Source organism: Panulirus ornatus, chromosome 34 (assembly GCF_036320965.1).
Source record: "Panulirus ornatus isolate Po-2019 chromosome 34, ASM3632096v1, whole genome shotgun sequence".
Classification (NCBI taxonomy): domain Eukaryota; kingdom Metazoa; phylum Arthropoda; class Malacostraca; order Decapoda; family Palinuridae; genus Panulirus; species Panulirus ornatus.
Window position 1 is genome coordinate 19,726,160 of NC_092257.1, and position 19,567 is coordinate 19,745,726.

General features: G+C 45.9%; 1 protein-coding gene across 2 annotated transcripts in view; it reads right to left on the bottom strand.

Moving 5' to 3' along the window:
- The window catches only part of LOC139759976 (inhibin beta B chain-like), a 234,929-nt gene that overhangs the window by 33,785 nt on the left and 181,577 nt on the right, over positions 1 to 19,567 (bottom strand). Inside the window, exon 1 of one of the 2 annotated variants that reach the window (XM_071682697.1) lies at positions 8,699 to 8,999. The exons of the other annotated variant lie outside the window; for it this stretch is intronic. Within the exon in view, the coding sequence (XP_071538798.1) occupies positions 8,699 to 8,984 (286 nt within the window). The 5' untranslated portion in view covers positions 8,985 to 8,999. Of the gene's footprint in view, positions 1 to 8,698; positions 9,000 to 19,567 lie in introns of those variants that run through there. 2 annotated transcript variants of the gene reach the window in all.

The window sequence follows — 19,567 nt, forward strand, 5'->3', positions numbered from 1 at the left end:
AGGGAAACTGTGAAGAGGAAAAGTATTCAGGGACCAGTGAAGAGGAAAGTGTTTTAAGGGAAGTGTGAAGAGGAAAAGTGTTTAGGGAACAGCGAAGAGGAAGGTGTTTTAAGGGAAGTGTGAAGGAGAAAGTTCTTTTTTAAGGGAACTGTGAAGAGAAGAACTTTAAGGGACCCGTGAAAGGGAAAGTATTAAGGAACCCGTGAAGGTTAAAGTGTTAAGGAACCCGTGAAGGTTAAAGTGTTAAGGTATCTGTGAAAGCAGGAAGTTGTTGGATAATGCACTGTGAGAGAGAGAGAGAGAGAGAGAGAGAGAGAGAGAGAGAGAGAGAGAGAGAGAGAGAGAGAGAGAGAGAGAGAGAGTTAGGGAATAACTCGACCCTCGTCCAACAACATCCAGACCACAACTTGAGTGGCCATAATCCCATCTCATTCTCACCAGGAATGAAAACATTTTGTGATATTCCCGAGAACGACTTTAATAATGTTTGACTCTCATCCTTATATCCTCCAGTAGCTTATACCCTGCCAGCTCCTAAAAACATTAACTTATCTTCTTATCTGTTCGTAGCTTATACCCTGCCAGCTCCTCAACTTTAACTCTTATCTCCTTATCTGTTCGTAGCTTATACCCTGCTAGCTCCTCAACTTTAACTCTTATCTCCTTATCTGTTCGTAGCTTATACCCTGCCAGCTCCTTAACTTTAACTCTTATCTCCTTATCTTTTCGTAGCTTATACCCTGCCAGCTCCTTAACTTCAGCTCTTATCTCCTTATCTGTTCGTAGCTTATACCCTGCTAGCTCCTTAAATTTAACTCTTATCTCCTTATCTGTTCGTAGCTTATACCCTGCCAGTTCCTCAACTTTAACTCTTATCTCCTTATCTGTTCGTAGCTTATACCCTGCCAGCTCCTCAACTTTAACTCTTATCTCCTTATGTGTTCGTAGCTTATACCCTGCCAGCTCCTCAACTTTAACTCTTATCTCCTTATCTTTTCGTAGCTTATACCCTGCCAGCTCCTTAACTTTAACTCTTATCTCCTTATCTTTTCGTAGCTTATACCCTGCCAGTTCTTCCCTTCAACCTTCAAAAGAACCGTGTTCGTCCTCGCATAACAATGCAGGTCCTACATTTTCTTTCCAACGCCTTTTTTTTTCCACACAATTCAAGGCAAGGTTTCGTAACTTGCGAGAAGCACAGACCTCACTCACTCTCGCTGTCCGAATCCCCCACCACTCCTTTCCCCTCCTCCTCCTCCTCCACCACACACACATGTCCGAGGCCGGCCTGGGGTATGTCTCTGTCCTTTTCCTTATGTTACTTTATTTTCCGGATCCGAAGGCGGTCGAGGCGTGCTGGTGGACCCACCCACACCCAGAGTCCCACGTACTCCGCTGGAATCCAGCAGACTCAATGACAATGACGAGATCCAAATCGTCGCTTCACACATCACGGGGTTTCGATCCCTCCCTTCCCCCCCCCGGAACTCTTTTCCTCCCCTTTGCTATTGACACATATCCCGATGGCTGCTGCTACCACCTCCTCTCTCTCTCTCTCTCTCTCTCTCTCTCTCTCTCTCTCTCTCTCTGCGATGATCCGTTCGTACCTGCTATCCGAAGTAATGGCTCGCACCTCTCAATATATTTTTTTCCCCTCCTTCCACCACCAACATATAACTTGAGAGCTTTTCGATACAAGGGGCAGAGAAGCATCTCCTCCTCCGCCTCCACGAACGTAAGGTTAAACTTTATTTAGGACAAAATCCCGGTATGTCACCACGAGTTAAGGCAGGTGAAGTGCCCTCTCTCTCTCTCTCTCTCTCTCTCTCTCTCTCTCTCTCTCTCTCTCTCTCTCTCTCTCTCTCTCTCTCTCATTTGGCAGGGGAAAAGGATATAATGAAAGAACGTCCGGGTATTTCTACAGGGAGGGGGAAATTTGAGCTAGCTCAGGCGCGTGGTGGGAGGTGAGGTGAGTAGAAGCGAGGCGAGGTGAGGCGGGGGTGGTGTCCCAAGCCACTGTGTGTTCCGGCTCATGGCTGCACGTTATAACCCCAAGTGTTTGTACCCCTGTTCACGGACCAGAGACATGGACTCCTACCAAAGGGCGGGCTAGAGACAATCTGACGAAGAGGTGGGCTATGTAGACAGTCACAGACAGGCCAGGGACAGATTCGGGACACTCTTAGCCACAGACAGACCAGAGACAGTCTCAGCCAGAGATGGAGTATGTGCAAAGTCAGCCACAGACAGGCTAGTGACTATCTCCACTACACACAGGCGAGACTCCCTCCTCTTTACAGGCATAAGACTCCTCCTCCTCACAATCACAAGACACGTCCTCCTCACAATCACAAGACACGTCCTCCTCACAATCACAAGACACGTCCTCCTCACAGGCACAAGACACGTCCTCCTCACAGGCACAAGACACGTCCTCCTCACAGGCACAGGACACGTCTCCTCACAGGCACAGGACACGTCTCCTCACAGGCACAGGACACGTCCTCCTCACAGGCACAGGACACGTCCTCCTCACAGGCACAAGACACGTCCTCCTCACAGGCACAAGACACGTCCTCCTCACAGGCACAAGACACGTCCTCCTCACAGGCACAGGACACGTCTCCTCACAGGCACAGGACACGTCCTCCTCACAGGCACAGGACACGTCCTCCTCACAGGCACAAGACACGTCCTCCTCACAGGCACAAGACACGTCCTCCTCACAGGCACAAGACACGTCCTCCTCACAGGCACAAGACACGTCCTCCTCACAGGCACAAGACACGTCCTCCTCACAGGCACAAGACACGTCCTCCTCACAGGCACAAGACACGTCCTCCTCACTCGTCTGCCGGTGGCAGGGAGGTTTGATATAATGGAGTTTACTTCAAAGACTTAAAAATGTTCGATACTGCGTGGTGTATACACCATACCAGCGATTAAAAAGGCGGTCTCCCCACATAGTCATTACTAGCAGATACGAACGTGAATGCCTTTCTTCCCTGTCTCCTACGAAATGTAGAAACGAATAAGCAAAATTTTGTTTATGAACCCACAAAAACACCACTACTTTACTCTCGGGTTTTTCGATCTTTTGTCAAATTTCCATTTTGGCGGAGATGGGCTGGAGACAACAGAGCCTCGCTGCAATACAATGTAAACTTCCTCGTCAGTAATGCACATGTGGTGCCGGTATGCGTCGCACAGACAGACGCGACGAGAAACTTTTCTCATCTATCCGAAGGTCGGGAGACTGTAATATCACACACACACACCCCGTACGAGAAAGGGGAAGGCCAGTTGGAGACAATTTTGCTTATTGTATAATCCAAGCTGAGGGGAAAAGGTTGAGGGGGGTAGGATACGGTGGTGGCGGAGGAGGGGTTCAGGGGCGATGCCAGAATCGCCGGAAATTTTTTGTGCACACACCTACCTCTCTCTCTCTCTCTCTCTCTCTCTCTCTCTCTCTCTCTCTCTCTCTCTCTCAAGGATGAGGACAACAACGAACACCTACAATGTTGTTAACCAGTCCTTCGGTGATGGGGGGGGGGGGGGGGCGTTGCCTGACATTATAAGCCGAGGCCCTAATCAAGGCCATCCCATTAACGCTATATATATATATATATATATATATATATATATATATATATATATATATATATATATATATCCTAGCTTGAGCCAGGTATCCATTTCATTGTATAATCCCTTGGGGTAGATGAACAGCTGGTTGACTGTGGACCGATTGCTGTAACCAGGATTCGAACCTACGACTCGTCGACTAGGGGCTACACAAGCGAAAATAATTCTAATCCTAAAGCCCTCAAAAACCACCCAACATCCACCTCTTACCACCATCTTGTACCGCTTCTCTCCTCGGTTTTCAAACGGAGTAATAACAACAAAAAAATCTGAGCAGAAACACAATGAAACAACTTCTCTAGGCCCAACCTCTCCACCGTCACTCTACATACTGACCTCACCCAACACACCCTAGATGGGTTCAACCGACCCCAGACCCCGTCCGCGCACGATACTAGTAGCAATAGACATCAGCAAAGCATTTGACACTATCTGCCGACACGTCTTCACACAAAGGACATTTGACATCATCACCCTTCCACAACACGGACAAAAAAAGAAAAAAAAAATGCTGGTCAGTTTCATAACTTTGCGTCCTAACCTGGCATCTCCTCCAACACATAAACTTTAAAGGAGCGAAGGTGAGGCAGTTCCTTCTCTAGCCTCTCTCTCTCTCTCTCTCTCTCTCTCTCTCTCTCTCTCTCTCTCTCTCTCTCTCTCTCTCTCCACGACCTTCTAATCTGCTCCAGCTAACCTTACAACACTCCATTACACAACATGAACAAAGTCTCACCCACAACAGAATGTCTGCATCTCCAGAGAAGTCCTTCTATCACTCTCTTAACCCAAGCCAGGCATGAATCCACCTCTGAATGGACAATCACTCCCACTGACCAAAACACCAGCCAATGTAGATCATAGACGACACGCATGACGTTCGCGCCACACACCAGTAACATCCGCACATCAGCAACACACGAACTAAATGCCCTCAGAACCCTATCCGACACCACATTTGGACAAGAAAGAGAATCCCCTTTACCATTCTCTACAGACAAGTGACCCGCTCCACTCTAACCTACGCCTCACCTGCCTGGTCGAGCACCTTCTCACAAGCAATGACAACAAAGCAGATAACCCGATTAGAACAAGGCAGTTCTAACGATCACTAGCTGCGGCTCGAACGACCCCAGGTACTGGACACGAGCAAAACAAAGAGAAACAACGATCCGCGCGGTACAACCCCACCACAAGATACCCCAAACAAATACACGAATACCATGAGAGAGAGAGAGAGAGAGAGAGAGAGAGAGAGAGAGAGAGAGAGAGAGAGAGAGAGAGAGAGAGAGAGAGAGAGAGAGAGACAGACAGACAGACAGACAGACAGAGAAAGACAGGCAGACACAGGGGAAGAAAAAAAAATATGGTTGTGCCAGACATAAGATCCCCGTCCATCGTGTAGGCATTACTGGCCTGGGATGGGAACGTAAAAACCACAAATACAGCAGCAATCCCCGCCACCTCTCTCTCTCTCTCTTTTTTTTTCTTTCCTTACTATGGCTTCCGGCAAGTGAACATAAAGGTCAAGATTGACTACCAGGTGTACTTATGTGTATTTCGTTCGTAGGTCGGCCTGTCTTGGTCTGTTACTGGCACTATCTCGCTCACGCAGGAAACTGCGATCAAATATGAAAATTATATATAACATAATTATCCTAGCTTGACCCAGGTACCCATTTTTTTCGACAAGCCCAAAAGTGGAGGATGAACAGCTGGGTTAACTTGGACAAGCTGCAGCGACCAGGGTTCGAACCTACGAGGCCTCGAACCTGGATAGCACGTGAATGCTTCTTGCTAAGCACCGCTAACCAGTACACCAGGAAGGTCATACATGAATATCACCATAAACTACGCAATAAATGAGTAATTCATTTATTTCTAATTTATTCATATCGCTCGGATTAATTCCCTCTTATCTTGACTGCTTTCAGACGCTCTTGAATCAATGATCAGAAGGTAGATTAACGAGGATTACTCATATGGATAATCATACCTGGTTCACTTTAATCAAGTTGTTGGATGAACTTGAAAAAAGATAACTTAATTCACATCACCCTCCCAGGTGCATGTACCAGAGCTTTGTTTGCAATGGATCCGTGTCCTCCAGAGGAGCAAAGTGGTCGATGTCAACGCCACCCCCCCTTGCAGAGAGAGAGAGAGAGAGAGAGAGAGAGAGAGAGAGAGAGAGAGAGAGAGAGAGAAATGGGAGAAAGAAACTTGAAATGCCTACGTGTCTCTCTCTCTCTCTTGCTCTCAATCGTCCTCTGGGCGTCTATGATCATGGTGGCTACCGTTCATCCGCGCCTGCCACGTACATACGTACGTACCAAGAGACAATTTTCTTAAATGTCACAAGCATCACAGCCACCAGTTCCCATCCACGTCTACACACACACACACACACACGGCTCCACCACACAATATTCTAATCTAAATTTTGCTGACTGATCCCAGCGTGTGTCCCTGCTTGACGTCATGTCGCCACAGCAGAGGGAAGTGAGAGTGATGTTTCACCATGGCTCTCTCTCTCTCTCTCTCTCTCTCTCCCCAGGGTGCTGCCGTAACAAAAATTCCTCCAGCAGGCAATAGGTTTAAACCCTCTCTCTTTCCACATATCAAAAACAAAACAGCAAATACATGGCTGTGTTGATAATACATTCATCTTCTAAGACAAAGACTTGTATATTTTCCCTCATATTTTTTCCCGCAGAGACAGAACTCCACAATTTCCTGCACACAGAAAATATAAACATCCCACCATGAATGAACATGGGATTCAAAGATGTGTCACCAACTTTAAACTTTCTTACTTTACGAATGTATAAAAAAAAAAAGTGGGTTAAACGACTTCCCAGCGGGGGATGCGTTGAGGAAGTGTCGGGCGTGTTGACACATTTACGGAGAATCTCTGTGTGCCACAATGTTTAGAAAGCATTGCTCTGATTATACAGCGAGCCACGGTAGACCATGGCCTCATCAACGTAACCAAAGTTTGGTAGCATATGTAAGAGCTATTACCATGTCAGGGGTTATAGAAACGAGTATAGAGTGTTATGGTGCATATATACGTGGTGATTTACAATATCGAGACGTATGAACAAAGTGTAGAGGTGTATTTAATGTGGCATTTGTTCTAGAGTGTATCTGTGAAGGCGTATGTCCTAGGGTGTAGACAGTATGCAAGGGTGTGGGTGTGTGTGTGCGTGCATTTGGATTGGAGCGTAATCACAACCAGTACAATAGTGGGAGGGAATTCTCCACTCATGAGGCCCCGAATTACACAAAGCCAGTATCTCTCTCAAGGAGCTCCTGCATCTTCGCATGTTGCGCTCCAGTTAGCTGCAGGGTAATGTTGGACTCCTCTGGAACAAGAAAATGCGCGACAGAAGGCGAACTCTTCGCTCACGTTGGAACCACCCACAGACAGTTCGCGAGCACCTCTTTCGCCGTATATATAATGTATGTATGAAATTTCAGTGATGCTCTGCATATGGTAGTAGTCATATGCAGAGCCACGCGATGCCTTCGAGAACTTCGTATTACTGGACGATTGAACTGAAGCTACGAAAGTGGTATAGATCACCACTCAACCACTCCACCAACACACCACAACAGCCACTCAGTGACCACCACTCCACCAAAACAGCCACTCAGTGACCACCACTCCACCACAACAGCCACTCAGTGACCACCACTCCACCACCACACCACAATAGCCACTCAGTGACCACCACTCCACCACAATAGCCACTCAGTGACCACCACTCCACCACCTACCACAATAGCCACTCAGTGACCAACACTCCACCAACACACCACAACAGCCACTCAGTGACCACCACAACAGCCACACAGTAGCGGTTGCATGGGATAAATTTAGTATCAAAGATTTCTACATGTGCCAAAGCATCTTGAACCCTTAGCTATGACTGTACGGTTGATTAAGATTGCCAAGGGATGGGTTGCAGTTATTAATATATTAGTAATCAAGACGGATTCAGCGATGGTACGGGTAGCATAATGCGACGAAGGGTACGATGTAATTGGGTTGTTAAGGTCTACGCGGCGATAGTTTTACTAAATACTTTGCAATAGCATTTTATATATTTTTTTTTCTTTTTCTTTCAAACTATTCACCATTTCACGCGTTAGCAAGGTAGCGTTAAGAACAGAGGACTGGGCCTCTGAGGGAATATCCTCACCTGGCCCCCTTCTCTGTTCCTTCTTTTGGAAAATTAAAAAAAAAAAAAACTGATCTCCAACGGCAAAGATTCGAACCTCGTACCATATCCGTGGTGGCTGGGTACATCAACACTACGCTAAGCTGCCCATAGCATAAATATATAGGCAGCGTACCCACCTACCACACATATGGTACAAGGTTCGAGTCCTTGCTATTGGAAGGTATTATGATATATATATATATATATATATATATATATATATATATATATATATATATATATATATATATATATATATGGGTAGATGAACACCTGGGTTGGTTGTGGGCAGACTGCCCCACCTAGAATTCGAACACATCTGTGCTAATTCATGACCAGTAATGCCTACCACTATAACGTGAACCCTCGCAGTTTACATATGTATCAATGTATATATTTGTTTCGTAACTACAAATATTATTTAATTATACTCGACATATATTGAACAACGGCGTTGGGGATGAACCGGGAAGTAAACTGTATGTTGCCCACACAAACAACATTGGAACAGTTTCAAGATCTTATCTAATAAGCAAATCAACTATCGCCCCTGATCCACCGTTAAAGCTGTTTACTCCGTTATCAAAGCCTCAGTAAGCTGTGATGCCATTTACCCAGCTTAATACGGCTTACCTCACGATGCCTTTACACGAGAAGGTCACACACACACACACACACACACACCATAGGGCAGGGCGCGTGTGAAGTGGCGACGCTCCAGGTGGGCGCCTTTAGGTCAATAGGTCGACATGAACTCCTCTCTCTCTCTCTCTCTCTCTCTCTCTCTCTCTCTCTCTCTCTCTGCACACACAGCAATATGTCAAAGATACCTTTCTTTACCAGTGACGTAGCGAATCTCGGTCTGTTCTCTCTCTCTCTCTCAAGGCCTGCGACGTCCGACGGAGCTGCGATCGGCTCGGTCGTAAACAACTGGATAATGGTTGCATTCCTCGGTCCTCCGTCCGCTGGAGAGTTTGCGATACACGGCTGACCACAGTGACCCACAGGGTTGCGACCCAGCACACAGCACTGTACCACCGAGACTAACCTCCACTGACTGACGCCCGTCACCAAAATCACCCTGAACCATCCAGCGCTCGTGTACAAACAATCCATGAGCAGTTAAGTTTCGTTTCCTCACCCGTAGTCCTGTGTACGTCAGCAACTGTATTACTTTGTAATGCAACTAATGTGATAATATCCGTAACTTAATGTACACCAATAGATACATAATATATCTATAAAAATACTACAGCAATACAACCAAAATGTAAATATACATTACAGCAATTCAACTAATATGCAACTTTACATCATCTAATGTTCAACCACTCACCACTACACGTCTAATGTATAAAACATAGAATTTATTCTGTAAAAACCTTCTGTACTATGTAAAGAGACTTCACTCACGCATTTATCCACACCGTAGACGTGTCCAGCCCCACCTTGATCTTCAGTTTTGCGATCAGTTAACTAATGACTACTGCAACCACCCAATTATGTAATTCCTTAACAGTACATCACCCGAATGACTATCTAAATTCAATAAATCGTTCTTTATCTGTATATCTACTGATCATATTGCACCAGTGTTGATTAGAGATAAAGAGAAATCACGAAATCATCCCACATATATATTTATAGGTATATAAATATATATATAACTCCACTTAAGGGTGATTTAAGAGTGGCTGAGTTTTAGCTACGATCTCTACATTTAAGGCTTTCTTATCAACAGAGACAACGAATTCATAGAAAATGTACTTAAATAGAGGGGTCACATTAAAGCCCACGACATGCCTATAATATATAGAAGTCGTCATGGTGTTCACAACAGCGTGTGAGAATATGGACAAACCTTGACTCAAAGTTGGTCATGGTCTTCAACACTTGGTAACTGAGACTCGCTAAAACACTGTATACATAAATTTACGAGTACTTATTAAATTTGTAATTACTGCGCTTAAATGTAGTATATATTGGATCCTAAAAGCTTCACATGTATTAACAAATTGATTTAATAACTGCTACATTCTATATCTTAGGTTTGTGGAGAAGGCTATTCCGTGGCGTTCTTTTTGCTTTAACCTTATAACATATTGTCGTCAGCACGTTTATCATAAGGCCAGACATTATACATTAGTCCCTGGTCATAAGACTTTCATTTTCTGTGGCCACTTGCTTCATGGACGTCCAAAAATGACAATTTCTTCTAATTGAGAATTTTAAAAAGAACCTGAGCAGGTAACAGGGCTTCTTCTGCCCACACATGACACGAGTCGCCTGAGCTATGAGGGAAGGACCCGAGGCCTGACTCATAAATGTGGGGTTTCCTTATGAAGTGGGAAGTTAGAAGTCTGGTGGTATGTGGGCACTCAAAAGGATTAATGATAATCATACGATAATTTCACGTCTTCTTAAGATTATCCTCCCATTGTAATTATACTGAATAAGAGTGAAAGTGTATTTCAAGAATGAAACTTTCGAGAAAGACTAAAAGCTATACAAAGATTTCTGAGAATATATAGTTCTTTTTAAGCACTGTAAAACATGGCAAGAACCATATATACAATGAGCGACCATATATATATATATATATATATATATATATATATATATATATCAAGGGTATGTGTGGTCATGAAATTTATTATTTTGAACAGGCGAAGGTGTTCGTTTTTATCGCTGTTGTAGTTGCTGTTCATTACACACTGATGACCTTAATGGCCCTTGCAGTCGTTAGGTCTAACACGGAAATTAAAGCGAGTAGTTGAGAGAGAGAGAGAGAGAGAGAGAGAGAGAGAGAGAGAGAGAGAGAGAGAGAGAGAGAGAGAGAGAGAGAGAGAGAGAGAGAGCGTTTGTACGCTCGTGTGCGTGCGTGCGTCCGTACATCTCCAGTTCTTGATCGCTCTAGTGTTACACGAAGCTTTTTCTTTAATACATTAACAACACATATGTAATTTCAGTATACACCAGACATGTACCCACTCTCCGGCCCACCATCGTCCAAAGCCAGTGATGCATTAGCCCGCTGGGGATAATGGTGACGTCCCTTCACGTGTAATAGCACCTCTCAGACCTTCACCTAAGGGATCGCTCCATTACACTCCGAAGCTCGACTCGCCACATTTGAGAGGTGTGGTCATACCGTCGTACTCAAGGGTCATACCATCGCGTTTAGGAGTCGTACCGTCGTCCTCAGGAGTCGCACCGTCTTAGTTAAGGGTCGTACCGTCGTGCACATTTGTCGTACCGTCGTACTCAAGGGTCGTCCCGTCGCGCTCAGGAGTAGTACAGTCGTACCCAAGGGTCGACTCGCCATGCTCGAGGGGTGTGGTTGTACCGTCGGGCTCAGGAGTCGTACCGTCGTACTCAAGGGTCGTACCGTCGTACTCAAGGATCGTACCGTGGCGCTTAGGAGTCGTACCGTCGTAACCAAGGGTCAACTCGCCATGCTCGAGGGGTGTGGTTGTACCGTCGGGCTCAAGAGTCGTACCGTCGTACCCAAGGGTCGTACCGTCGTACTCAAGGGTCGTACCGCCGTACTCAAGGGTCGTACCGTCGTACCGTCGCGCTCAGGAGTCGTACCGGCGTTAAAGAATGAATCTAGTATCAGCGATGAACGCACCTGTATCATGAGACTGGCTCCATTTTCGAGATGACTACGTGGCCATCACGGGCAATACGGTGGCACGATCATTGAAAAATACATATTTCTTTTTTCGTATATATTCGCCATTTCCCACGTTCGCGAGGCAGCGTTAAGAACAGAGGACTGAGCCTTAGAGGGCATATCCTCACTTGGCTCCCTTCTCTGTTTTCTCTTTTGGAAAATTCAAAAACGGGAGGGGAGGATTTCCAGCCCCCCGCTCCCTCCCCTTTTAGTCGCCTTCTACGACACGTAGGGAATACGTGGGAAGTATTCTTTCTCCCTTATCCTCAAGGATATATATAAATATATATGAATATATATATATATATATATATATATATATATATATATATATATATATATATATATATATATATATATATATATATACTGCTATATACGGCCTTCTGTCATAGGCAGAAATACTTTGATATAACCTTATATATCTTTCGAGAGGATGTATTATATAATGACCTACGCCAGCGATGCGTCGCAACGCTGCGAAATGGCAGACGTCTTGCGACAGACGTACAGCAACATCGACGAGAACAAAAGAAAAAAAAAAAGGTGAAACATGTAAAAAAAAAAATGTCGCTCACGCAAGCCTAGCGAAAACAAGGTAGCAAAAAAAGGAAAAAAAAAGAAAGAAGAAATTATATGCAATTATTCATCCCGTTTTTTGAAAGAATTGAAAATGAAAACGACGATTTCCTTAAGAGAGAAGGTATATATTTTCGTATGGGAAAAAAATGATTTTGAATGTTGAGGTAAAAGCCATTCCTGTGTTTGTGTGTGTGTGTGTGTGTGTGTGTAATTACTATTCGTGTGTAATACGATTTTTACACTTGTATAGCCCCATGTATATGTTCCTATTATTAACTCCTGTGTATGTACTCACACACAAGCAACACCTTAGCCTATGCCAAGCGTGTGTGTGTGTGTGTGTGTGTAATTACTATTCGTGTGTAATACGATTTTTACACTCGTACTGCCCCGTGTATATGTTCCTATTATTAACTCCTGTGTATGTACTCACACACAAGCAACACCTTAGCCTATGCCAAGCGTGTGTGTGTGTGTGTGTGTGTGTGTGTGTGTGTGTAATCACTATTCGTGTGTAATACGATTTTTACACTCGTATTGCCCCGTGTATATGTTCCTATTATTAACTCATGTGTATGTACGCACACAAGCAACACCTTAGCCTATGCCAAGCGTGTGTGTGTGTGTGTGTGTGTGTGTGTGTGTGTGTAGACACAGACCTCAGTATCGTGGCCCCATAGACAGGCAAGTGAGCAGTGTATGGCAGGCAAACGCCCACCAACTCCACTGTCCTTTGCCTGACCTGGGTAACAGGAGGCCTCAGTCTGGTTATTGTCAACATCCTGAACCTTGGGGTGACCGACCATTAACCTAAACCTCAGGATCAGGTCAAAGGCCAGGCTATAATGAACCCATGGTTCGTACCACTGTGCTCAAAGGGTCGATTATTTATATATATATATATATATATATATATATATATATATATATATATATATATATATATATATATATATATATATTCCTGTGAGTCCACGGGGAAAATGAAACACGATAAGTTCCCAAGTGCACTTTCGTGCAATAATCACATCATCAGGGGAGACACAAGAGAGAAATATAACAGTCAGTTGATATACATCGAAGAGACGAAGCTAGGACGCCATTTGGTAAACATACACCGTCTGTCCCTAGAGATAAAGGTATTTATACAGACGTTGATCATCTCAAACCGTTCCGGTGAGTTTCGTTTCCCTAAATGGAGAGACGGGAAATAACCCAATACCTAAAAGCAAAAGACCTTACTGATCTACTGATACTGTGATATATCGCCAATGATATCGGTAATACGATATAGGAAGGGACAGGGCTATCGCAAGTGTAAGGGAGAGATAGGAAGGGTGTAGATGATTGGGGCGGGGTGGGGTAAGAACCAACGATGTAGCTGAGAGGGAGGGAGGGAGGGAGAGAGAGAGAGAGAGAGAGAGAGAGAGAGAGAGAGAGAGAGAGAGAGAGAGAGAGAGAGAGAGAGAGAGAGAGAGAGAGGAACTGGGAGGAGGAGACACGAGGGCAACCGCAGTGCAAGAGAACGGAGAATTAGAGAGAGTCGAGAAAATCAGGCAGGAGGATTCGAACTGGTACGAACGACACAACAAATGAAGGAACAGAGAAGGTGATACAGATGAATATAAAAGTGAGGGGAGAATAAGCTATAGGTAGAAGGTGGAGGAGGAGGAAGAGGAAGAGGAAAAAGAAAGGAGAGAGGAGGAAGAAGAGGAAAAAGGAAGGAGGAGGAGGAGGAGGAGGAAAGAGGAAGGTGAGAGGAGGAAGAGGAGGAGGAGGGAGATGGAGGTGTCAAGAAAGAGGGAGTTGGGGGGACTGAACCGGCGACAGTATTTTGGCAGGAGACGAGTTTCTGGCGCAATAACCTGGCCAGACGATCGTGTGGTTACGTGGGCAGACGAGCGCTACTCTCCTTCACTCCCGCCTTATCTACCCTCAGCAAGGGCCAAAGTTTCCCCCTGGCTGACGAAGAACCTCACATCCAAGCCCTAAGGTTTACAGTCTGCGACTCCCGTCCCCCACCAGACCTTCGGCATTGCAGGCCTGGGTGTCTGAGTGGCTCGCTCTCTCTCTCTCTCTCTCTCTCTCTCTCTCTCTCTCTCTCTCTCTCTCTCACTCTCGTTTTTTGGTTGCCTCTTCAGACATCAGTCACACTACTGAGGGTGAGTGGCTGTGTTGTGTGCCTCTATCACTGCTTTCCAGTATTCCAGTTTAGGCACCGATACCCATTTTGACTGGGTGATGGTTGCGACACCTCTGTATCTTGTTTTCAACAAGTATATGTAACCATCCTGGAATCTCAAAAGTACTCTAAGATTCTTATGTCAACTGCCAGACCAACGCAAACGAACCATTCACATCCGTGTGACGCTGACGACTGCGAACGCTGACGACTGTGAACGCTGACGACTTCGACGCTATGGTTCTTCGGGGGTGTAAACATATCATGATATCTCGTTTTCCACTGAACAATTCAAATCCATCGTGTAATTCTAACGTCCATCCAGACCTCTACCTTGTTCATAAACAATCCTAGATAGATACTCTAAACTACTGATACATAAACCTTAACTGGTTATGCTGATACGGGCATACAAGAATTACTTCCAACCTCCGTAGAATTTGATAACCTTACTTGCCATCGTCCGTCATATATGCTATCAAGATTAATGTGGTGTCTTGCTTCTCTCTCTTTCCTGTGAGGTCACCCAAGAGATGTGGGTATATCAACTGACTGTTATATTTCTCTCTTGTGTCTCCCCTGATGATGTGATTATTACACGAAAGTGCACTTGGGAACTTTTCGCGTTTCATTTTCCCCGTGGACTCATAGGAATATATATATATATATATATATATATATATATATATATATATATATATATATATATATATATATATATATATATATATATATATGGCGTTCTCTGTTGGCTTCACACTGGGGTTCTGGTGGATCCGACATCCACTGAAGCCGAGTGGAGGACATTACCACCTGGTATAAGGTTATGTGGCTGACTTGCCAACAGGTTGATAAAAGATGATACATAGGGCACTTGTGAAGCTGTCTGTCTGTTTCATACACTTGTGACGCTGTCTCTCTGTTTCATGCACTTGTGACGCTGTCTGTCTGTTTCATACACTCGTGACGCTGTCTCTCTGTTTCATACACTTGTGACGCTATCTCTCTGTTTCATACACTTGTGACGCTGTCTGTTTCATACACTTGTGACGCTGTCTCTCTGTTTCATACACTCGTGACGCTGTCTCTCTGTTTCATACACGTGTGACGCTGTCTGTCTGTTTCATTTCTGAGCCTCGAGTCTTAGGCCAGTATTTGTACATGTCATGCTTGAGATACAGGGAGGGAGGGAAGGCAGAGGATGTAGGAGTTTATATGAGATCGTCCTAGCGGTATACGAGGGGCATGTGGCACTATGCGTGATAACATATTAAGTACAGAAGAAGGTGTGTGTGTGTGTGTGTGTGTGTGTGTGTGTGTGTGTGTGTGTGTGTGCGTGTGTGTGTGACCCTTTCGTTGACGTCGAAATCTTTTTCATATTATCACCTGCTGACATCATACAGGAGGCCTGGTTGATGATGTCATGGTGTTGCGTGACATCAACCCTCCTCATGCGTTTCGTCCCTAGACCACTACATTCGTGGCGTACTGTGACACAGGTGGAGGGAAGGGACAAGCGATTTCATGTGGGGTACGTCGTAGTCCAAGGCGCCCCTTACAGCTATACCCAGAGTCCTCTGGTCTGTTTCGGGACCGACAGGGAAACCCAAACACGGACGAGACGCTCCCGGATGTCACCGGACTTCCTCACCGTCACCAGACACCGTCACCAGACTTCCTCTCCGTCACCAGACACCGTCACCAGACTTCCTCACCGTCACCAGTCACCGTCACCAGACTTCCTCTCCGTCACCAGTCACCATCACCAGACTTCCTCTCCGTCACCAGACACCGTCACTAGACTTCCTCACCGTCACCAGACACCATCACCAGACTTCCTCACCGTCACCAGACACCATCACCAGACTTCCTCACCGTCACTAGACACCGTCACCAGACTTCCTCACCGTCACTAGACACCATCACCAGACTTCCTCACCGTCACCAGACACCGTCATCAGACTTCCTCACCGTCACCAGACACCGTCACCAGACTTCCTCACCGTCACCAGACACCGTCACCAGACTTCCTCACCGTCCCTAGACACCATCACCAGACTTCCTCACCGTCACCAGACACCGTCACCAGACTCCTCACCGTCACCAGACACCATCACCAGACTTCCTCACCGTCACCAGACACCGTCACCAGACTTCCTCACCGTCACCAGACACCATCACCAGACTTCCTCACCGTCACCAGACACTGTCACCAGACTTCCTCACCGTCACCAGACACCATCACCAGACTTCCTCACCGTCACCAGACACTGTCACCAGACTAGTTAATGACGCCTTTTTCCCCCCAGTCCGGACGGTGTTGGAGAAGGAGGGACAGAGATTAAGAGGGAGGATGACCACCTCCCAGCCGTAAGTATCATCCAAAATTTCGTACCACAGGCTCCTTCCTTAACAGCCCCAAACCATCTAATTGCAATGAGCTGACAACTACGGCTGTATCGGTGGAGGAAGACTGAAAGAATGGACATTTTTACCCACGCACTCGAAGCCAAAGTGCACATAGCCAGGACGCACCAAGCCCGTAAGAAAGGAGGTGGATGGGTCGACATCCACCCAGTAGATGTGAAAATCTGGGATATCAAACAAAGGTTGAGGGAGTTCACCCATGTGAAGCACCAACACAACGCCAAAGTGCACATAGCCAGGACGCACCAAGCCCGTAAGAAAGGAGGTGGATGGGTCGACATCCACCCAATAGATGTGAAAATCTGGGATATTAAACAAAGGTTGACGGAGTTCACCCATGTGAAGCACCAACACAACGCCAAAGGACCGGCTAATTATGCTAAGGCCGTACGTCAAACAACGCGCGATGTCGTGTTAAGACACTGAAGCCAAGCCAAAGGACCGGCTAATTATGCTAAGGCCGTACGTCAAACAACGCGCGATGTCGTGTTAAGACACTGAAGCCAAGCGGGTGGCGTTTACCCAAAGCATCCCTCCCCAGACGAGCCTAGAGAGCGGCAGTTGCCAGCATACTCCTACAGAAGCAAGAGCTGCGTCATCCCATCGAGCTCACAGCCCGCGAACTCACAGAAGCTGATGGTCCAAACGGTACGGATAATTACTGAAAGATAGTGAGGGAAAGATTACTATACCAGTCAGCACACAAGTGAAGGACTCAAATGTTAGAAAATGGAAGACAGAAAAACAACAGAATATATTTCTTACGATGGAGACATCAACATAAACATGGGACACACTTCCTCCCCCTGACCTCGGACCCTCAAAGACCCCCCTGGGTGGAACACAACTCACCCAACCGCAACACACAGTGAGCATGTCTTGACCTCCAGCTCAGTTGCTTCTGCCCTGAAGCAAGACACATACACAGCGTCCTAACTACGTGCTCCTCTTCCTCACCCTCACCCTCCTCCTCCTCCTTCTCCTCCTCCTCCTCCTCACCCTCATAACATACCGGCACCAGACTTAACTAGGCGCCAGAGATATACCGATCCAACGCACCACTCACACACCTCATTAAACCCCGTCACACACCCCTCCTCCTCCTCCTCCTCCTCCTCCTCCTCCTCCTCCCCCATAGCTGTATATCCTCACAACTGAGTCCCTCATCATTCCCCCAATTTGCCCTTGTTTGTCCAGCCTCTTCTTCCCACTAAACACGACAGAAAAAAAAGAAAAAAAAAAAGTATGAAAAAAACACATAATCCAGATAAATGAAAGGCGTGAAGTTGGTGTGCGGGGAAGGGGGGGGGGAGCTGATGGGGGTAGGGTGTAGGGAGGGAGGGGATGGAGGCGGTCTGGTCCGAGGAGGGAGGGAGGGAAGGGGGAGGGAGGGCTGGCCAGGTGTGTGGGTAGGAGGTCGGGCGTCCGTTACATAATACCTGGTCAGTATAGCGATGGGATGGAGGGAGGAAGGTGTGTGTGGAGGGGAAGGAAGAAGCTAGGAGTATCTGGGGAAATGGGTGATGGGGTGTCTCTTAGGGAAGGGGGGGATAGGCGTGTTGGAAGGTGTTGAGATGGGGGGGAAGGGGTTGTTTTTTTCGGATAGGGGTGAAGGATTGTGGGGGGGTGGGTGTTAGTGGAAGGGGAATGGAGGGTGTCTGAGAAAGGTGTTTGGGGGGGATGTGTTCAGGGGTTGGGCATGTCTACGGAGAGGAGGGGGGAGGGGGTGGGTTTGTCAGGGGGGGAGGGATGTGGGGTATGTAGGAAGGGGAAAGGGAGAGGCAAGGGGGGGCAGGCTTGTGGGTGGAGTCGCACCTAGATTTACGGCTTTTGCTGCTGACTTGCATAAATGCATTTACTCCTGTATATATATATATATATATATATATATATATATATATATATATATATATATATATATATATATATAGTCCCATGAGTTCAGGGAGAAATGAAACACGGTAATTTCCCAAGTGCACTTTCGTGTAATAATCACGCGTTCAATTGTGATCCTTTCCAATATATATATATATATATATATATATATATATATATATATATATATATATATATATATATATATATATATATATTTATATATATATATCACCGGTGCTACCGGGCTCTGCCTGCCTGCGAATGAAATTTCACCTTTGGCGAGGCTGAATCAATGGAAATGCAGTCATGTCGATCACCACCTCACTCCGAAGGAGTCCACATGCCCCTGCTACTGAAAAGCATCTCGTCCTTGGGTTGCAGAGGCCATTTGGAAACAGACCTGGGCAACACCACGAAACTAGTCCTATGATGAATTATAACCAGACAAACCTAACTTACATGGAAAAGAAAATATGAGCGTGGTTGTTCACATGTGACTATCCTACATACATATATATACATGGGCACACGCTGTATACTGGTGATGTACGGGAAGGAAAGGAAGGGATGGGAGGAGAAGGGGGGGTGGAAATCATTTATGGAAAGCGAAGGAACGAATAAAAGAAAGTCATAAACATACACGCACCTATAAAACGCAAGGTTTCTCCCTCATAACACAACATTCAGATGATGGACGAAAATACGACAAGAAAAACAAGACGAGGCACTCATGTACACAGATCACCTCCCCTCACCCCGACCTTACGTTCATAGAAACATCCAACTGGAGGTTGTATTCATACATGGACAAATGGGAGTTGGAAGCAGACGCTTGGGGATGATATCTGAGCTTGCAGACAGAGGGACAGACAGACGTAAGATGGGTGACGACCAGACAGATGTAAAATTTGACGATCAGACAGACGTAGGATGTGACGACCAGACAGACGTAGG